Genomic DNA, 21853 nt, shown 5'->3' on the forward strand with positions numbered 1-21853 from the left:
GATGACATCATTTCAATATAGCTCATTCTATACTGTTTCGTATGAAATAGTGAGAGGCTGTGAAAGACAGACAAACATTTTCTGACAAGACTTCATAATACACAGATATACAATGTACTGTATGTTGTGATGCTGACTACACATCTCTCTTGGACAGTAGATGGCAGCAGAGTTTAAACTCATATAAAGTTGAATTTGGATTTTGAATTAGAGTACCACTCACATTTTTAAGTCAGTGTCTGTACCCCAAAATTCCTTCAGGATGAGTCAATGGGTGTTTTAACTTAAAATGGTTGTGTCATCGAACACCAGTATGTTTTTTTTTCTTTTTCCTGTGAGTGAAAAACATTGATCCGAAAAAACCCTCAGATTAAATTGAGCTCTTCTTTAAACCAACCCTTCGTTATATATATTCACTGTTTAACTCTATGCATTCTAAAATAGTTAACCTTTAAAATGATTTAAGTGGTAGAGTCTATCACTGTAATGCAATGTCTCTTTCTTCTCCCTGACCAGATATTTTTAACGTCTTGGGGATTTAAGAGTCTAGAAGTTATTCTTTTTGATTATATGTCCAGAGTTGCTTACAGATTTATCTTTTCCTGGCACGCAGACTACAGCAGAAGAGAGGAAAAGGAAAGGTTAAGAATAAACTGAGGCCTGCTGCTTCAGTTCCTCTTGCCCTCGGATGACGTTGAGCAGCAGGAATGAAATTTTTGCCTCCCTGTCTCTTGTCCATCCTGCCACATTAGCTGGCCGCCTACTCTGAGCTGCCCATTCCTGTTTGTCTTCCTGCTCGAGTCATTTCCCAGAAGGTCTTTCCAGAATGTTGGAAAAAATGAGTGCTAATTTACTTGTAATGCACTCTACAGCACATAACTCTCTTTATTCGGTTCTCTTTGGTCACAAAGTTTAAGCCTAAAAATAGATCAGAATACAAATAGCAATTTTATATTTATTCTCATTTACTTCAGTTCGGCTGTGCTCATCAGTTTCAAATGAGTCCTTCATACTTCACTCTGTAGATTTGACATTTTAGACTTCCAAGATCATTTTTTATTTGCCATAATGTACAGCAGCTGTCTTAAGTCTTGATTTACACTGCGTCCCAATTGGCTTTATGCACAGCTGCATTACTTCCTGAACTTCAGCCAGCTCCTTTGTTTCCTGTCTGCCATTATTGGACAAACTGATTAATCCAGGTGTGTCTGATTATTGTTGTGGTGACTACAGAGGTCAGGCACACCTGGATTAATCAGATTGTCCAATAATGGCAGACAGGAAACAAAGGAGCTGGCTGAAGTTCAGGAAGTAATGCAGCTGTGCATAAAGCCAATTGGAGGTAGCATAGGTTACAGCTCCCAAATAGACACCCTCCAAAAATGACCTGCCTTCTCCTTTATGAGTTTCAGCTGAAACAACTCATGAATCAACTGACACAACATTAAATAAGGCACTCATCAAATGCTAGCTGAATCAACATGTCAATTAGCCAGCAGCTTGAATGTGCATGTTTAAATGAAAATTACAAACTGTGGTTAAAGGGTTAGTCATTAATTACTCACCGTCATGTCGTTCCAAACCCATAAGACCTTTGATCATCTAGGAACACAAATTAAGATATTTTTGATAAAATCCGAGAGCTCTCTGACCCCAGCAATTTAATTACAACTTTCAAGGCCAAGAAAGGTAAAGACATTGTTAAAATAGCCCATGTGACCCCAGTTGTTCAACTTTAATTTTATGATGCGACGAGAATCTTTTTTGTGCGCAAAAAAACAAAAAATAACTACTTTTTTCAATAATTTCTTCTTATCTGTGTCAGTCTCCAATGCTGTTGACATTGTGCAGCACTTCCTAGTTCTACGGCGGAAGGCCGGCTCACCGGATCTCGGATTTCATCAAAAATATCTTAATTTGTGTTCCGAAGATGAACAAAAGTCTTACATGTTTGGAACGACATGAGGGTGAGTAACAGTACAAGTCAAACGTATTTTGCTTCATATTGATGTTTAAATATTATAGCCTAATGTTATTTTTTTAATTTAATATCAAAGTTCGTTTTGTATAAATTGTATCTTAATTTTAATGATTTATTATTACATTTTTTAGCATGAGACTACTTTCGAAAACATAAAAATAATTTAAAAAAATGTAGAAAAAATGCTCTTCTTGGTAATTTCTTGTGTCTTGTTTCTATTATAAATATTTAAACATTCTTAAATCAAGATGCATTTACTAGATAAGTACAATTTTCAACTAAATAAGAAGAGCATTTTTTTCAGTGTAGTCAAACATTTTGATAATTTAAAATATAATAGGCCTTTGTTGACTACATTCTAAATAAATTATTCTGGGGTTTTGTTTTGTAGAAAGTGATTTTTGTTTTGTTTTGTAGAAAGTGGATTGCTTTCTTTACAATGAATTTCGTTTTGTAAAAATTAGCATGAGACTACTTTCAAAAACAAAAAAATAGTTTTAAAAAAATTTAGAAAAAATGCTCTTGGTAATTTTTGGCTTGTTTCTAGTCTAAATATTTAAACATTCTTAAATCAAGATGCATTTACTAGATACGTACAATATATAATATAAAATATATGTACTTTGTCCTGCTGCTCTCAGTCACATAGGTACCTGAAGCTCATTCGTTATGCGGGCTATTATGTTCTTTTGTCCTCTCAGGTGAAATTTCAGCATTATTCATTAGCTATCACGCCTCCTCGCATACGGGCTTTGTGAAGAAACTCTTACAAAAGAATTTGTAAGAAAGTCTTACAAATTTTAAATCAGTGTATTGTTTTATGTGAATGAGTAGGCTCAATGATTCTCACATCAGTTTAAAGCAAAAACTCTAGGCAACAACACCCATTAGTCAAAAGTCAAAGGTCTAGTGTTTTGAGGCCTTAATCAACATTTTTTTTTTTTGTTTTCTCAAAAACCATGCATAAACATTTTTCTCTCAAAAATACAAGCAAGTACATACATGTTGCTCACATATTATGGTAGCCCAGTTTGTGCTGAATACAGTGTAATAAATACACTTTTGCCATTAATGTGTTTATAAGCAACTGAAAAAAACACAAATGTCAGAACATGTCAAAACTTCTAAAGGGCCCCAAAACAGCTCAGACTCCTAGGGGTTAATGACAGAATTTTTGTGTGAACAAACCCTTTAAATTCAACATAGTTATGGCTGCAGTAGCACTACATCAGTCTATAAAATGCTCTGAATATCCTCAAAAAACTACACATGTATTTCCATTTCCCATACAAATACACATGTTGGAAAGAAACTTGTAAAGTGTGGAAAGTTTGGTGATGTTTAAAAACATAATTTCACTGCTGAAGTCATTTGACACAAAGTTATCTTTTGTGTCAGTCCTATATTTAGTGAAATGACAGCTCCTCTTAACTGTGTCTAACTATAAGTCTAACAGCAGCTCAGATGATTCAGATGCCGATGTAAGGCAGATGCTCTGGCCTGCTTTTATATCTGGACATGTGAATAAGTGCAATGTGCTGGATCCCCTAATCTAGTTCTCATGTGGGGTTAACCCCTAACGCATGGGGACAGAGGCAGCTTTAGCGAGAGCTTTTGTAAACATGCCAGTGACTATTCTCTCTCTCTCTAACAGACACTCCCACACAAAAAGACATGCACACATCATACTCTCACACACATAGCTTATTTTACTCTTTGTTCTATGTGCATTCCTGCCAGGCAGACAAAGGGAGCCACGGTATAGTGTGGCTGAGAATATAGGAGAGAGAGAGAGACAGACAGACAGGGAGAGAAACCTTAAAGGGATAGCTCACCCAAAAATTTAAATTGTGTCATAACCTGCTTTTGCTGTTGTTGTTTTTTTTTTCTTTTTTCTGTGGAACACAAAGAGTTCATTTTTAAAATACCTTTAACAAAAAAAAACTTTTTTTTGTTTTGTTTGAAGGGAAAGTTCAAAATGACACCATCTATCAAGTTCAAAAATAAATGCCAAGGCTTAAACCTATATTCCCAGACTAAAATGCCTGCTCGAGTTGTCTTAACTCAAAGTGGCTTGCACAGACACTTAAATCCTTCAAAGAGGCAGGTTTAACTTACTGTTTGTGAGAAAGATATTTGGAATATCTAAATGAATAACAACATGCACAACAGAGGCCAGCAAGACAAGAACTTTGGACCCACTTTATATTAGGTGGCCTTAAAGGTCCCGTTTTTCCTGTGTTTTTGAATTTTTGATTGTGTTTACAGTGTTCAATATAACATGTGTTCATGTTTCGCGTGTAAAGAAACACAGTATTTTTCACTCAATTTACTTATCTGTATGCCGCTGTTTTCACTGTCCTAATAACGGGCTGATGATTTCTTTGTTCTATGAAGTCCCTCCTTCAGAAATACGTAACGAGTTCTGATTGTGCCAGCGGTTCCCGTGTTGTGATTCGACAGTAGCTTAGCGCACGTTGCCCGGAAAGGTCACGCCTCTTACCATAACGGGGAGATGCATGCAAACAATTTGAAATGATTCGAGCTTTGAGACATGGTGCATTATCCTGCTGGAAGTAGCCATCAGAGGGTGGGTACATGGTGGTCATAAAGGGATGGACATGGTCAGAACCAATGCTCAGGTAGGCCGTGGCATTTAAACCATGCCCAATTGGCACTAAGGGGCCTAAAGTGTGCCAAGAAAACATCCCCCACACCATTACACCACCACCACCAGCCTGCACAATGGTAACAAGGCATGATGGATCCATGTTCTCATTCTGTTTACGCCAAATTCTGACTCTACCATCTGAATGTCTCAACAGAAATCGAGACTCATCAGACCAGGCAACATTTTTCCAGTCTTCAACTGTCCAATTTTGGTGAGCTTGTGCAAATTGTAGCCTCTTTTTCCTATTTGTAGTGGAGATAAGTGGTACCCGGTGGGATCTTCTGCTGTTGTAGCCCATCTGCCTCAAGGTTGTGCGTGTTGTGGCTTCACAAAAAATGCTTTGCTGCATACCTCGGTTGTAACGAGTGGTTATTTCAGTCAAAGTTGCTCTTCTATCAGCTTGAATCAGTCAGCCCATTGTCCTCTGACCTCTAGCATCAACAAGGCATTTTCGCCCACAGGACTGCCGCATACTGGATGTTTTTCCCTTTTCACACCATTCTTTGTAAACCCTAGAAATCCCAGGAACTGAGCAGATTGTGAAATACTCAGACCGGCCGGTCTGGCACCAACAAACATGCCAAGCTCAAAATTGCTTAAATCACCTTTCTTTCCCATTCTGACATTCAGTTTGGAGTTTAGGAGATTGTCTTGACCAGGACCACACCCCTAAATGCATTGAAGCAACTGCCATGTGATTGGTTGATTGGATTATTGCATTAATGAGAATAATCTAAACCTAATAATCCTTTAGGTGAGTGTATGTCAGTGCAAGTTACTTTCAGTTAAATGATGAATTGAGAAATCAACTTTCCTTTAAGCCTTTGATATATAAAAGTTCATCGTGATATAAGAATATCCTGTAAGTTTCAGAGCTGAAAACGTCCTTGTTAGTCAAAGAAAAGCTTTTATTGACACCAGGCCCAGAAAACACTCAATCTCAAAACATGTCGACCACTGATGTAATAGGATGCAGAAGCACCGCCTCAAGCGCGCCCACCGCCTCGTGGAGCTAAACATGTCGCGTTATCGAGCAATAAACATGCCGGTTCCAGCTCACGTGCGTAAGACATTGCGCGTTTGTTCGCTTAATTTCACAGCAGAATCAATTGTAAACAAGATACTGGTCAAGACTGGATTTGCAGATATATTATAGATTATATTTATAGATTAAAACACAATGCTGTGCCTTCTATATTGGATCCGACAGGAACGGTGCAACACACTTATGTGAGTAAAACATGTCTTTTTATATGTGTTAGTATTGCATTGTTACAGATCGTTTGATATCTGTTGATTACATACCTTAGCACGCTGTCACAGGCTGGAGAAGGTGTTTTTGGTTCATTAGTGATCAGACTCGGACTTGTAACGCCAGTGCTCGCAAAGCCCAACGTCCCGGGGCTATGTGTTTTTCAGACGGGCTACCAAAACGTATCCCCGGCCTGCCGACGGCATAACATTCCTTTCTTGTGCGCGCGCGTGTGTGTGTGTGTGTGTGTACGGTTCGCAGTTATATTCACTGATCGGGCCGGCCAAGTAATACAAAAACAACATTCCAATCAATCGCGGGTGGATGAGAGATGAATGATTGTGTTTGTTTGATAAATATATTTTGAGAGCCCTGTGAGCGTTTCTCCAGATGCTTTCAAAACAATTTCCACATGTACTGAGGGGAGCTGAAACTCATTAAATATGCAAATCTTATCCAATCCTAGCCGTGGGCATTTACTTCCAAGTCTTCAGTGCGGCACGCCCATCAAGACCGAAAGTTTTTTTAAGAGCCTCAAAACCAAGGCAGAAAATAGCCTATTACTTATTCATTATGATGTTTTTGAATGTAAAAACCACACAGACGTCATAAGTTGACCTCAGACAACAGTATAAAAAAATTTAAAAGCCAGTTCATGACCCCTTTAAAACAACTCAAACATTTCAGTCTGGGACTAAATAGGCTTAAAACGTATAGTTCACCCAAAATTGAGTCATCATTTACTCACCCTCAAGTTGTTCAAACCTGTGTAAAATGTATTTGTTCTGCTGTACACAGAGGGAAATATTTGAAGAATGTTTTTAACCAAGCAGATCTCGTCCCCCGCATTGACTACCATAGTAGAGGAAAAAATACTAGGGTAGTTAATGGGGGTGGTGGAAGATCTGCTTTTTAGGTGAATAAATGATGAGAGAATTTTCATTTTTGTGCGAACTATATCTTTTACTAAGATCAAACCAAAATATTTTCAGTCAAATTAACTTTCATATGAGTTTCTGTGGTTAGGGAAGAGTTAAATGGCTTGCATCCTACTGTTAGATCTGACAGCTGCACACAGTCCCCGAAGAGAGATTATTTTTGACAAACTGAATGGAACAACTGAAGGAAACCTGGCTGCCTGCCTGAGGCGTGTTGTGCTGTTTTTACACGCAGATAGCATCTTTCCAAGCTAAAAACCCATGACCAACATGCATCTCAGCAAACATCAACTGTGGCACAACTGAAGACCTTCTGTGGCTCATCGCAAAGTACAAGTTATAACATGCCCTGATTTTTTTTATTCAATCTCCATTTTTTCTACCATCCGTTTCATTTGTGGCTACACATTAATGTTGAGCAAGACTCATATTCCAGATGAGAAACCGAGGGGGGCTAATGCGCCCGTGTTATGTCTAGAGCCTCATGTTTTTGTGCAGAGGTATGAGCTCTAATTGCTGCTTGTGTTCAAACTGATGCTTTCTACCCTTGTCGAACTCATACTGTACATCTGTCTGCCAACCAGGTGGGATGTTGCTGTGGTGATGTTGTCATAGCAACAATTAAAAAAAAGACATAAGACAGACAGTGAGCAGCAGTGTAAAATTCCTTTCCATACTTTCACATGCTCGAGAAATAGAGCAGGTCAGCTGGTACAGGCAAATGAAAGGAGGATATTAGGACACAAATTATGTTAGTATGGAAACAGCTGTGATGTGAGTTGATGAGATTTATTTTTTTTTTTTTATGAAATTGTTCTGGCTGTTATAGTTACAAGAATGAATTCAATTACATGGAAAATCTTCTGAATTAATGAGCAATGTATTCTGTCTTTTATAAGTCTGTTAAGGTCAAGCTATGTTAGAACAAGAAAGAGGGAGAAATGGAGAATAATGGCTTGTTTGAGAGGGGAAAATAATGGTAATGTCCTAGCATTAGAGGGGGGGGGGGGGGTGTAAAAAAAAAGTGTAAATTGTCCCTTTATGACATGACTGGGTGGCAAATATGTTACCCAGCATGTTTTACACCATTTTTAAACTCAACTGAAGACACAGACAGGAAATTATTAGATTGGAATCGTGTCAACTGAAAGGCATTTCATTACACTTTAAACAATGAAATAAAATGAGGTCATATGCAAAATCAGCTCTTAAAAGATGCTTCTTTCCATTCCCATTATGGTATGCGCATTTTGTATGATGAAAACAGCTCTTCCCTGTGGATTTACAGTTCTATACAACTATTTGTGTCGAACATTCTATAGATGCGAGCGCACATCTGCAGGATGGAAACAACATAGTACAGGGAAGGTGAACATGAGCACTCAAACGTTTCATTTAAAGTGTTTACATATCATCCAGATGAGCAGAAGTGATTTGACATTCCAAATGACCCGATTTTGTCTGGCAAAGAGTGTGGCAAGACACAGCATGTCCACTGTGCACAGCAGATACATCTGACATAATGCTGCCAAACATTAAGCATTTTCAAACTCAAAAGAACACTTGTGTGAGCATATTTCTGTGGGTAAGTATGTGTATGTAGTTTTCCTGCACGCTTTCAAAAGGGCTCAGTTTAGGCTCTGAGAACTGACTGGCTGGTTGGCTGGCAACTGAAAAACTCAAATGAGGGGAACAGCAAAATCAGAAGCATTCCTGCATATATAGAACCTGTCATTTTCAGCATAGGTTTAAAGTACTTTTCTATTTCAAAGATTATCTCAAAGACGACAAACAAACAGTGGTACTGTCTATTCATATCATTCATGTAATTCAAATCATTATTCTATTCATGCAATATTGAAGTGATTTTCCAATGGACTAATATGGAACACTTTTATTCAAATAAAAAACAACAAACATCATAGTACAAAAATAATTTGTATGTAAAAAGATTAATATCTTCATGGTGAAACTTGTACACAAGTGCAACAATACCAGATTTAATAATAATGCTCTGGAACCATCATCCTCATCATCATCATTTAACACAGCAGAAATTATCTTTAAAAGCTGAGCGTTTTGGTTACTTATCAGGTTTTCTGACATGCCATAAGTGGGCAGGATTTGACTGAAGGGGTGGTCTGATTCAGAAGGTAAGTCTGGTGGAAGTTAACGAATCAGATCGTATCACTTACAGCGCCTTTAACTTGTGGAATGTCAGTGGTGCCAAAAATTAGCCCTGGACTCGGTGTAGAGCATTTAGGGAAACTATCATTAATATGTTCTCGTCTTAAAATCACTTACAACACCACAAAGTACTGTTAATTTCAGAAGTGCATCGAGTTTTGACTGACAGAGCTTCAATTCAACAGGTCTTCATTGTTGTACTAATCTGTTTATTAAAACATTGAACCACCAACCTTTGGGTTTCCAATAAATGTCATATTACACACTGAAACTCCATCTGTCAGGAGTTCATAGGTACTACTTTAATCCCATGGGCATTGATGTATGTGAGCAAGACTTTGGCTCTTCTCTCAATTACGTCAATGAGTTTTTCGATGCCTTGACGGCCACCCTGACTGTCCCAGTACTGCTGGTCGAGAAACAGCGATTGCAGGAGCTTTTCCCTGAGACGCTGAGACCTCAACACTGACACAGACTGATCTGGTAGCCTGAAAGAGGAAAAATATTGAAAGCATTTAGTAATGCAGTCCAATTTTTTTTAAACAGACATGGTATAGAGGAAATAACCACCTTTAAAAAATGGGTAACATAAAATATCATTAAATACTGTTTTTACAATCCCCACAAAACACATTTAATTGCTAACTGACTAATTATGTAATACTCCGCTGTAATGCAGATAATGTGCAAGCTGTGATACTCAAACACAGCAACGGCCGATCATTTATTCTGATTTATGTTATTGCACAAGTGATCTTGCGTTCCCAGAGGTATCACATTAACAGCATTGCCAGCAGAATCCCTTAGCTCAGACAGCACGTGTCAGATTGTTGCCGTATGTATTTGCTTACGTCTTCAGTGGTGTTGTGGAGGTGCTGGGTTACTGAAAGGCCAAACTTGTGGCCTCACAGAAACAAATTCTTAGTTGCCGTCTTAGTTGCAGCAATTACAAATCACCTCAGATTGTCCAGTATGAAAAAGAAAAGATGTACAAAACAACTTATTTAAATTGAAAAACATGTCTATGCAAACCTGATAACCTGCGGAGATTTGTAATTTAATCAAACTGCGAGGATTCATTTCTTTGAGGTCATGAGTTTCTAAATTTCTAAGACAATTTTATTCAAAGAAATACAGGTATGTGTGAATGATCTGTCTTTAAAAAAAACAAACATTTGCATAGCATCTCTGCAAAATCTTAAAGAAAACTACACATGGTTTTTCTGTGATTCTTGACACATAACCAGTGTTGGGGGCAATGCATTACAAGTAATGTGAGTTATGTAATCAGATTACTTTTTTCAAGTAATTAGTAAAGTAACATTACTTTTAAATGTACAAAAAAAAATGACTTTGGCAAATAAGTAACGCAAGTTTATTTATTGACTGACAGCTTTCTCCTGTCCCCATGTTGAGAGAAATCAGGAGTAATGCAGAGGCGTTGTGTGCTCTGTAAACATGAAAGTTACTGTAGTTTTAGACCAAATGTGCATTTACTCATCTTACTTGCACACATTTTTTTTTTCAGTATTCCTCAAAATAAATAAAACAGTGAAATGCAAACTCAGAATATTACACAAACCTACAATATTTAAATGTTAAATAACACAAATATACTTTATGTATTTACTCTCAATTTAACCAATGTCTTTGCTGCTGACCTTCAATGATCCAATTCAAACTTATGAATAAGCAAAAATTACTTTAGATAAACATCACATTGAACTTTCTTCTCCTGCAATCCAGAAATGACAGCACAGCTGAAAGTTGAGCTGCGTCCTCTATAATGTACAGGCTGGAATATTCCTTCAGCCTGAGGTTTAATCATTTCCCTTTTGGTCTGAAAGGGCCTTTATATTTGCCAAAAAACAAGCAAGCAAGCCCAGCCCAGATGAGAAACCATATTAATTCCCATAAAAAGTAACTAAGTAATGCAATTAGTTACTTTTTACGGGAGTAACGCAATATTGTAATGCATTACTTTTAAAAGTAACTTTCCCCAACACTGCTTATAACACAAAGACTAGGTATACACTGTAAAAAATAGAAAAGGAAATTGTACTGGTCATTTTCTGCCAGGATATTATCCAGTAATTTTATGGAAATGTCCGTTAACCCTTAAAACACAAACTAATGCAATGTGTAATTCAAAATACAGGTAAAACACCTGTAAAAAACCAATGCGGAAAATTCCTTCATATTTATACAGTACATTGTCCCCTATTTTTACAGTGTAGATATAGAAAGACTGTTCACTCTTAATCATGAATGGGAGAAACTGCAACGCGCAATATGGTGCAATAGTCCTGCCTTCAAAAGTAAAACAGCCAGTCGCTGCTTGGTGAAGATGCCTTTAGAAGCTCCGGTTCCCATAGAAACCTGAGCCTCACGCTTAGGACTGCATATACGCATTGGCTTGTTTAGCCTGAAAAATAATCTTTTTTAATGCTATTTGAGTGTAAGAAACAACATTTATGGGACAGTTCATGTCAGATTTTGATGCTGATTTTGAAATATGTTATTTAATTGGGAGTTCGGCAGGCAGTTTTTCAGATTCCAGGATTCTCCCATTCAAATAGATAGGACTTGGTCTTGTATGCCCAAAATAGCTGCGTGGAGGTGTTGAAAATATGGCCGCCAAGTGAACAGACTTTCCTTGATAGGGACTTTGTTTTAACATCATTATGAGATTGAAATTAAAGATCAAGTGGTCATGAATAAACTCTAACATGTGAAACAAGTCTGTTAATTTTACTCACTCTTTGATTCCCTCTAGTAGCCTGAAGTCCAGATTCTCCTCATCTCGGTCAAAGTAGCCTTTGTTGTTAAAGAAAACCAGGTGGTGTGGGTCATGTCTACGGTGGACCATGTGTGTCAGCTCCATGCTGTCCTTATCTGTACATGCTTCATGGTGACCAAGCTCAACACAGGTGTCCTCTGGTCGGGGCTTGAATCCACAGCAGTTTTTATCTAGTCGTTCATAAATCTGAGGATAAACACAATCTCTATTTATTTATTTATTTGTAACTTTTATTCGTTGTTTTGTGAATGAAAAGTTTAAAGTTGCAACACAAAAAGGACACAGATGAAAGTGGAGTAGAGTACCTGCAGAAGGAAATCAAAGACTACCAGCTTGCTCCATTCATGGTGGTGGATGCTGGTGCACCTCCACTCTGGTTTAGGTGTGATGCCCCGATGCCAGCACTTGTATTTGAGAGAGGTTTGATATGAACCCCAGCTCACTCTCTCAGATGTTTGATCTACTAATGGGCTTAAAGAAGGATCCCACAAAACCACTGGACAAGGCTGGCCATCTGAAACAAGATGAAGATATGTAGGCTATACATTCATTAGATCAGCTTTAATGACACCTGCTCCCAAATGCATTGGACCCAGAAAGGCTAAGTCTATAGGCATATAAGATGCACACACATTTCATTGCAGATGACAATTAAATTATGCTTTTCTCAGAACTTTTCGTAGCTATTTTGAAATTAGCCTACTTTAAATCAAAATGTACATTTAAAATAAATAAATAAATAAATAAATAAATAAATAGCCTAAATGCCACTTGGTTTGATATTTTGGTAGGCTAAAGCAGGTACATTTATTTAAGTTTAAATACAATTCAGTAGCTATATCTGCTGCTTAAACATAGCCTACAATAAAATAAAACGAAATACATACACAAAATACTTTTAAGTAAGAAAATAAACCAATACACTACCTCCAAGAGAGTGGAATCTTCTGCTGACAGCTGGCAAAGTTCTGTTCAGCCCCAAGATCCTATCCAGGTGAAAGGCGAACACTTCACTCATGTCCAAGGGTCTCCTGACAACACCGCAACATTTGCGACACGCATCATCATCGTCCGTTTGATTTGTCGCACTTTTAAATAAGATTAAAGATGAAAAGCCCGGAGGTGCAACTTCGTCAATTTGCGTAATTTTGCTATCAGCTAGAAAGCGCATGGCCGTGATATCGTCAATGCTGAACCATGGAGGAGCTCTTTCACTGTAAATCCTAATGGATGAATAACCGTCACTGCCATCAAGCTCAGAATATCCCAGTTGTTTGTCAACGGTGTTTGCATTGTGCCTCGCGTCCTTCGCTTTGTCCTGTGTGCCACCCTGCGGTCTCACTTTAACTTTCTTTCTCCGGAGTTTGGGTCGCACTGTGCCCCTGATGATGGCCGGTTTGTGCCGCTTAGACTTGAGCGTTATATACACCACATTAGACCTGGTCGGACTCAGGGATTCATTGACCCCCCCTTCAATGGAGTCCTGGTAGGTTTCTGTAGGTTTTTGAGGATGAACGCTATTTCTAGACCACGGATCATGACGTTTGTCTTGGCGAGTAGACGTGTGATTAACGTGAACGGTAAAAAACAAATAAACAAAACAGACAACAGCTATAATCAAATACTTCCTAACGGCCGAATATCTCCTGCAACAGTTGCAGACTTTCAAAAACGATACGGACAAACAAATCAAAGTGTCCCCGACATTTCCAGGACGAGCCGTATGCGTATCCATTGGTACAAGTGTCTGCGCATGATTAAGTCAAATTTCTTTTGTCCACGTTGGAATTGCGTTCTTTTCGTTTACATATTGATGGTACACTGGAGGTCCAGATGATCCGCTCTGCGCAGCAGCTCCAGCATGAATGAAGACAACTGTCCCGATGCCGGATAAGCTGAGATAACAGTCCCAAATTGACAAGAAAGCCGCTTGTCCTACGCCCTTTTCCACACACTGCAAGCGCGAGAGGGTAGTAGCCTACAACGCTAGACCCAAATATGCAGGAAGTAATGCAGGACAAATATACTATTAAAAGGAGTTGTTCACTTTAAAATGAAATATACCTAATGATTTAGGCTACTCATCCTCAAGCCACATGTATATGACTTTCTTCTTTCTGATGAACACAATTGGAGTTAGAGTAATACATGTAATGGCTCTTCCAAGCTTTAGGCTATAATAATAGTAATGGGGTCTACTGAGTTTAAAGCTGGAAAAAAAGTGCTCCACACGGCTCCGGGGGGTTAATAAAGGCTTTCTTAAGGAAACTCACGCAGAATACTAGTCTCCTCTAGTAACCTCTTGCGTTACTAGTTACATCGTGCCAGTTACGCCTTTTCTGTAAGTTGAATACGGAAGGCAGTCTGCCGGAAGCTAGATATTTTACTTTATAAAGTTTTAAATATGGATATTTTTCTTACAAAAACCCATTGATTTGCTTCAGAATGCCTTTATTAATTCCCGTAGCCCTGTGGAGTAGCCTATGTTTATTATGGATGGATGTGCTTTTTTGAGCTTCAAACGCAATGGACCCCATCACTACCAATATCAAGCTTTGAAGCGTCAGGATATTTTTTTTACACAACTCCGATTGTGTTCCTCAGAAAGAAGATAATCCTATACACCAAAGATGGCTGGAGAAAATCATAGGGTAACTTTCATTTTAAAGTGAACTAATCCTCTAACTAATAAGGAAACAAGTTTAAATAATATAAAATTTAGGACCAAGATATTTTTAGGTAATCAATAAGTACTGAATGAGATTAGCCTCATTAATCGACTAACCAAGACAAATTATAAAGAATGACCAATTAATTACCAATCACATTATGTGTCTGAGATGTAATCATTCATCGTTTTTTACTTTTATGAACAGTCATAAAATGCTTCACTAATTATTTCTCAAGTGTTACCAAGTCGTTCTGCAGGAACTACTGGTGATCTACCATTATTTTAAAGTGAAAATCTTTCATTTTTCACTGATCTAGACATTTCACACACTATGGGTTATGTTTTAAACCTCATAGACAATTTGTATACTATACAAAGTGTATATTCTATCTCCTAAACCTACCAATCACAGAAAACTTAATATGATTTAGAAGCTGTTTTTTAATGGGGACCCAGAAATGTTCCCACAAGGATAACGATTTCAGATATTGCCATCTTTGTGGGGACATTGTGACCCATAATGTAGGGTACACCTAAACCACACACACACACACTCATTTATAATTGCTTACCCAATCTTTGTCAGTATGTCTGCTGAGGGTCTTATTGTAGGGATTGGTACATTACATAAAAAGACAAATTTACTGGTTGGTCGAAAACTGTGGGGTGATGAAAGGCTACAGATTCTGTTGAATACATAACACAAGTGCAAACACAAATCTACATACACAGCCTAAGCCTATAGTCAGAAAGGGAAACGGTTTAATTCAAATACATGTGAACTTACAGAAAACCTAGAATAAATTGACAGCAATTAAAAAGGCAATAGCAAGAAACGTGCAATTTTCATCAAGGGCTACTAAGCAACTGCAGAGGCCTTATTCAAGGTGATATGACTGTTCAGTGACTGCAGATTTCAGCAGGAATATTGTTTTAAAACCCGATCCACCATTGCCACCTTGTGGTAACAACGTACAGACTCAGATCTTTGAATAAGCGGTTAACAGGGAGCCTGCTAGGACAACACAAGATGCCAAACCAAACACCAGCAAGTTCCCAAGACCCTGAGGAAAGAAAATCAGTTTGTTAGGCTGGCCTAAATAGAAGTTTCTGCTTTATTTCCTTATTATTACTGGTAATGAATCAATAGAAAATTAAAACATGACTATGATGCAAACTGGCTCATTCATTTGAAAAACAAAGTGTGTCAAACTAGGTCATGTAAATTGTCAACAGAAATACTGAATGAATACAAAGAGCTTTGTTACCTACTTTGACCTCTTTAAATACCACACTTCCCCACAGAGCAGCTACTAACCCATAACCCTGAAATCAAAGTAGAAAACACTGTCATTACATACAATTTTCAATGCAAGGTGAATGAGAACATGAAAGATTTTCTTTTGTGCCATACTTACAGCATTAACTATAGGGAATGTGACCACTGCACTAAGGTAGTAATTTGCCATAAGCCATGCATATGTGGCTAATCCCCACATCAAGCCACTCAGAAAACCTGCATGGAAGGTCTTACATGAGTTAAGTAAGTAAACTCAATATTCAGTAGAAAGCTTTTGAAAGTTCTAGGGGAATCGTGTCCAGTGGCTGAATGCATACTTTAACTGTAACAATACAGTTGCTTTGCAAATACATCACAAATGTGGAGCTGCAAAGCAACATGGTCCTTTCATCCAAGTTAAAATAAAGATGGAATGGAAGTTAATGGAATGCACATTAATTACCAGGCAAGATCGCTCTGGGATAGATCCGGGGCCTGTTCTTCATGATTGCGCAGTAAATGAGAAAATACACTGTGCTCATAAGGAAAATTCCACTGTAATGGGCAAAGCAGTAGTCAATTTCTGAAAATGGACAGCAAAACATGTTAGAATAGTCTATAAAATGCTTTTTAACATCTCATTAAGCTGTAATACAAAAATGTATTGCCATTGACAGCAAAACCCATTTAGTCATACCATACTTACCATTCTCACTAGATCCAGTGAACATACTTGAATTGGTTGTGGCATGAACTTTGATATAAAAAACAGGCACAAAAGAAGAGCCATAAAGGGCACCTGAAAATATGGCCAAGATGCAACCACTGTAACAAGAGGATATCATAGAAAATAATTATTCCAGATTTAAAATGTACAATATTAGAGTGTAAAGCTGAAAGTGCCAAAAACACAGAAAAAAGCCCTCAAATATTCCAGTACAGTGTTGATGAAGAACCAGAAAAATAGTATGAGGAAAACATTCCTACAGATACTTACAACACTCTTTTGCTCTTTGGTGAAATTGTGTCCACCCATGAATCACTGGGGCTTGTGTTGTCTGGATTCAACCTCTAAAGAGACAGTGAATACATGCACACAAAATGTCAGCAAAGATGTGTGTATCCAAGACAAAATACATCCGAAAAGCGCTTCAATGTAGAAAAGCCCTAACAAACTTACCCTATCATCAATCAACAAAGGCATGGATTCAGGAGAAGAACGTTTTTGAACATCACTTTTTACAAAGAAGAATATGATGGCACTGAAACCAAGACAAGACTGTGTTATGAGAAAAAGAATAAGTCAAAGGGTTTTCCTCACACAATAAATAAAACCGAAGATGTTTTTATTCCATATCCCATAAAATCAGATCGAACTGTAGATCCAATACAAAGTGACTTCAGGTGTTAGGAGGAGATTTAGTCTGCCTTACACAATATATTGCATTTTCAATTTCAGAGAAACTTTTAGGTGAGTAAGAGAGCAGCACTTTCATCTCAAAAGGATATTTGCGAGGTGTAACTGCTAAGTCAACTAGAATTTTTTTGGGGATGGAAATATTGTCTGTCCATATTAGAGAGGTGTGCCCGAAGCATTTCCTTTTCATTGGTTTGGATTTCTGAGGACTAAAAGCACCTTCTTAGTTGAATGAACAATGTTACTTTGTAAAATTTCAGCCTTCATTAGCCAAAGAAACATCATCTTGATGGGTGCATTTGGAGGTAGATCATCACTACATTCCCAGCTATGAAAAAAAAAAAACCTCTCCCATTACCTTAGCAGACAAAGGCCAGCTCCACAGTAATTGAGTATCGGTTTGGACACTTCTTCTGGATGCAGCCCAAACCAGCCAAACCTTGAAAACAATGACTTAAGAGGTAAGTTTCCCCACTGCCTTCAAACAAAAACATGGATAACACTTTACAATTAGGTCCCACTATAGTTAACATTAGTTAATGCATTAGCTAACAATGAGCAATACATTGGTCACGGATCATTTTTCTTAATGTTAGTTAATGGCACAGTATGTACAGCAAGTGTCGCAGCTCGAGGTTGCTTATTAAAAAAACAAAGGCGTAGCTTGACAACGGCAAAAATGAGCGTGGAACCATGGGGTTTGTAATCTTGACTTCACCTCCACAGCCAATGGAAAGGAATCTGACAGACTCGGGCAGAAGTCATGTTAATGAATGAGTGTATGTATTATAGTTTTATTAATGTTACGATGGTATAAAACAGGACGCACGAGAGCCCTTGGGAGCAAATGCTAATGAGAGACCTGCATGAAACACTGGTCTCTGAGCTTTTATTATGTTTATGCTGCAGTCGGTCGCGTACGCTCTTTTTTTCGTTGTGTATGTGGGATAATGCAATCCTGTTTTACATGGTTAAAACAATCATACTAAAATACATTTGAGTGTGTTGAAAGTTATAACATTCATTTTCTGTTGTACATCCAAACTTCTGTAAATGTATTCTGTAAATGAATATCCAAACAGTTGTTCACCTGTCTAATAAAATACATACTATATGAAAGCGTCTTTGGTGTTTCCATGGTTTCTACAGGAATTTATTCCAGTACATAAAACATCTCAGGCCAGAGCTCTTAAAGACTTCCGCCCAATTGCATTAACATCTGTTCTGTGCAGGTGTATGGAGCGTTTATTATGTAAAGAATTGCTCACACAAATGAATGGCTCTGTAGATCCATTACAATTTGCTTAGATGTCCAATTGAGGCATGGTAGATGCCTCTCTGACCTTACTACATAAGGTCCAGCACCGTCTAGATAAGACTTATGGATTTCACTTCAGCGTTCAAAACTGTACAACCACAAAAAAAAAAAAACATTCTGAGAGTTTATGCCAATGGAATTTCATCTGATTGTATAATCTTGAATTTAGGGTTACCACATAGATGTGTACCTCTGCTTTATCCTGTTTAAACTAATGTAATGTGGATGATCTCACCCTGATCAAGTATGCTGATAAGTTGGTTTTAATTTCTTGCCAAACGGACATGAATAGTTTAATCTATTAATCTACATAATGACTCAATTGCGAGTCTTGTACAGTGTGGTTTGATAAGTCATCTACAATTGAATATTGAGAAGACAAAGAAATTATGTTGTGGGAACCAAAATAGGATTGGCTGGTACTTCATATGAACAAATTACTATAAAAGCAAGTTGCTAAGTTTAAATATTTAGGTACCATCATTGATGATAAACTTTCATTCCATGAAAATGTGGACCATATACACTGAAACTAAGATATTTTAGTATTGATAGGAGGATTCTAACCATTGTTTATATGTCACTGATTGAAAGCATTTTAACATTTAACATTATTTTGTGGCATTTCATTTTAACAATAAGGCAGAAAAATAAATTGACATGAGTAATTAATGAAGCAGATAAGATTATCAGCCAGAAACAATACAAGAGCTGTTTTCACACTTTATGGGGAAAAAGGCAATTGCAGTATATTCTGACCAAACTCACCCCTCTCCATTTCTGCTTTGAAGCACTCCCTTCGGGGCGCAAGCTAAAAAGAATATATACAAAAGATAATTTGTTCCATTAGCGCTGACTGTTTTAAACCAAATTCTTAATTTAGGTATTTATAGGGGTAGGTGCTTGTACGCACGTGAGAATGCATGCGTTATATGCGTATACATATTATAATTGTATGGTATTTACTTGTCCTATTCGTTTATGTTTTTTATGGGGACAAATTTGTTTTATGCAATTTATTATGTGATATTGTGGATGTATAGAATTGCCAGCGTCAAATATGAATTTCTGTCCAGGAAAACTGAACAGACAATAAAGTTAAACAAACAAATCAAGGGTATCGCAGATATGACATCATTGATAGGCAACGTAAGGACACGAGCCATTACACTGGTTAAAATAGCTGATTTATCTGGATTTAAACATTATTTGAAACGTTTAGGATAAATGTAAGTACACAGGTCATCAAAATATATAAAATTGTTCTAGTGGTTTTTGGATATTTTAATCTAAAAATCTTACATATTGTGCCTTTAATAAAAATAGAACTGTTACACGCATACACACTGTTAGTTCATGTTTGCTTAGGTCCATTAAATATTAAAAGGAAACTTTTAAATTTTAATCATGTATTAGTAAATGTTGAAATTTACATTAAACTTAGATTAATAAATGTTTCCGAATTATTATTATTTTTTAATTATTAGTTCATGTTAACTATGGAACCTCATCGTAAAAGTGTTAACAAAACACACAGCTGTGAGTAAAACCAACACAATACATACTACTGAGATAAAGAAATGCAAATAAACATTCAGATTACAACAGAACTTGTTTCTTGAAATTATACATAAATTACAGTACACAAGTCCAGTTATCTGTTTAACATATTTAGCAATGATTTTACAAGCTGCATCAAGTAAACATACAGCCTCAACATACAGTATATTTTCAGCTTGTCTCAACTGTCAACTAGCTTAAACTGCATTAATTAGCCAGGGCTGCATTCCCCAAAAGCATTATGATCTCAAGCTGATCGTGGAAACCATAGACCTTATTCAGAGCAACGCCATGACATGTATGAAAGCAAGGCAGTGAGGAATAGACTTGCCGTGTTTTCAGTGGCATCTGATGTAAAAAGTTTTTTTTTTGTCTACTGAAAACTCGTGGAAATATATTTTTGCATTGTTTTGTCAGCAGAACAATTCAAAAATATGAAATAATACAACCCACTGAAAAAATTGTATATCCCCCACAGATGGCACTGCGGTGTATGAATAAGGTCTATTGCCACAAATGTCCTCTACGATCAACTTGGCTCACAATGCTTTTGGGAAACACAGCCCTGGACCAGCATATAAATCAAAGTTTTCCATCAGGAAGTTCAATACATCCCTATAAGCCCCTTCTGTCAAACATCAACCCAGCTTACCTTGAGCTTGCCCATCCAATTAACAATCCACTGGAACCCCAAAGCAAAATTCCAAGTCCAAGGCCAATAAACTTTACAACTGGGACAGCGGTTATATTTCCTGAGAAGTAAATCTGTTATAAATGACGTCTGTATATATATATATATATATTAAACACATTTATGCACTCACACATACACTTTACCAGTGGCCCAAAGTGCGCCTCCAAGCATAGCTGCAGGATGAGCTCTGGAGGGGTGAAACAATGTGTCAGCAACCAGTCCAACAAACCAAATAGCTGAACAGCAAATCCACTGGAAAAACATTCCTGTAAAGACAAGATTTTCAGACAAGATTGGTCAAATGTTGATGTGGAGTGTAAAAGTACAGTTAAACTCCTCACCATCGCCGGTATCTATCGTTTTAACAGGAACAAAGTAACTTCCATACAACAGCATTGCAAACACACAGGCCACAAAGCCATAGGTGGTGTCTGTACTGTTGGCTTCATTAGAGGAGTGAGGGGGCTCTAGGTATAAAACAAAACTAGAGGTTGACATCACACTTATATAATAAATAAAAAATAATAGACTACTCAAAACATATTAATTGTCTACAACAGAACACTGTGGACTTTCCAAGCACAGCAGTTTCAAAACCCACACTCCCAGATGTGAGAGGCAAGTTTTCAGACAAAGACAGCACAATCAAAATATTTAACCTTTTAAATATGTAATATTTAATCTACCTTCAGCTGACAATGTGCTACAACTGCATCTTACAACAAAAAGCACAATTACAGCTAGTAAAGCCATCAGTCTCCTCTTTTTCCCCTCACTCAGGGTTAACGCTACATTTGTTGTTGTGGTTGGTGAGTCAAGTGGTTTGTACTTTGTTGTAAACCAGGTGTCATTAATTGGCCCACTGTCCCGCCCTACTGACATATTAGGGAGTTGTGGGGAGGTACTTACCATTCAGGGTACTGTCATTGCCATTTTTTCATATATAGAAAGTGAATCGATAATTTGGCTCATTCTGACTATCATTTTGTGTGTTCCAGAGAATAAAGAAACGGGTTTGGAAGCCAGGGTAAAAAAATTAAATGAATGTAATTTCCAAACAGCTCCACTAGATGGAGATAACGTTC

The 21853-nt window shown here is 37.4% G+C and overlaps 2 protein-coding genes across 3 annotated transcripts; both read right to left on the reverse strand.

The window, feature by feature from the left end:
* Positions 1 to 8721: 8721 nt before the first annotated feature.
* On the reverse strand, positions 8722 to 14007 carry gask1b (golgi associated kinase 1B). Of its 2 annotated transcripts, none has more exons than XR_013818127.1 (4): positions 12757 to 13791; positions 12135 to 12343; positions 9881 to 12015; positions 8722 to 9517 (listed from the first exon to the last, which is right to left on the reverse strand). XR_013818127.1 is itself a non-coding variant. In XM_079838414.1 (4 exons), the coding sequence occupies exons 1-4, from the start codon at positions 13562 to 13564 to the stop codon at positions 9310 to 9312; spliced, it is 1452 nt and encodes a 483-aa protein (XP_079694540.1). In that variant the 5' UTR covers positions 13565 to 14007; the 3' UTR covers positions 8722 to 9309. The 2 variants fall into 2 exon arrangements, 1 of the variants encoding a protein (XP_079694540.1); XM_079838414.1 differs by having other exon boundaries at positions 11789 to 12015; positions 12757 to 14007.
* Positions 14008 to 15246: 1239 nt separating this feature from the next.
* On the reverse strand, positions 15247 to 21521 carry tmem144b (transmembrane protein 144b; the record flags this gene model as incomplete). Its single annotated transcript, XM_079838502.1, has 12 exons — positions 15247 to 15564; positions 15773 to 15826; positions 15919 to 16016; positions 16243 to 16362; positions 16486 to 16604; positions 16777 to 16850; positions 16960 to 17041; positions 17555 to 17635; positions 20727 to 20826; positions 20912 to 21034; positions 21110 to 21235; positions 21455 to 21521. The coding sequence occupies 12 exons, from the start codon at positions 21519 to 21521 to the stop codon at positions 15481 to 15483; spliced, it is 1128 nt and encodes a 375-aa protein (XP_079694628.1). The 3' UTR covers positions 15247 to 15480.
* Between the last annotated feature and the right edge of the window lie 332 nt (positions 21522 to 21853).

This window comes from Gobio gobio (assembly GCF_949357685.1).
Source record: "Gobio gobio genome assembly, chromosome: 16".
Classification (NCBI taxonomy): Eukaryota; Metazoa; Chordata; class Actinopteri; order Cypriniformes; family Gobionidae; genus Gobio; species Gobio gobio.

Excerpts from the sequence above, each read along its gene's own strand:
- gask1b (XM_079838414.1), bottom strand. The coding sequence starts at position 13,564 with ATGGATACGCATACGGCTCGTCCTGGAAATGTCGGGGACACTTTGATT. Across the intron at positions 12,016-12,134 it reads TCTTTGATTTCCTTCTGCAG|ATTTATGAACGACTAGATAA; the intron begins GTACTCTACTCC and ends GTTTATCCTCAG. Across the intron at positions 9,518-11,788 it reads CTACTAGAGGGAATCAAAGA|GCTACCAGATCAGTCTGTGT; the intron begins GTGAGTAAAATT and ends TTCCTCTTTCAG.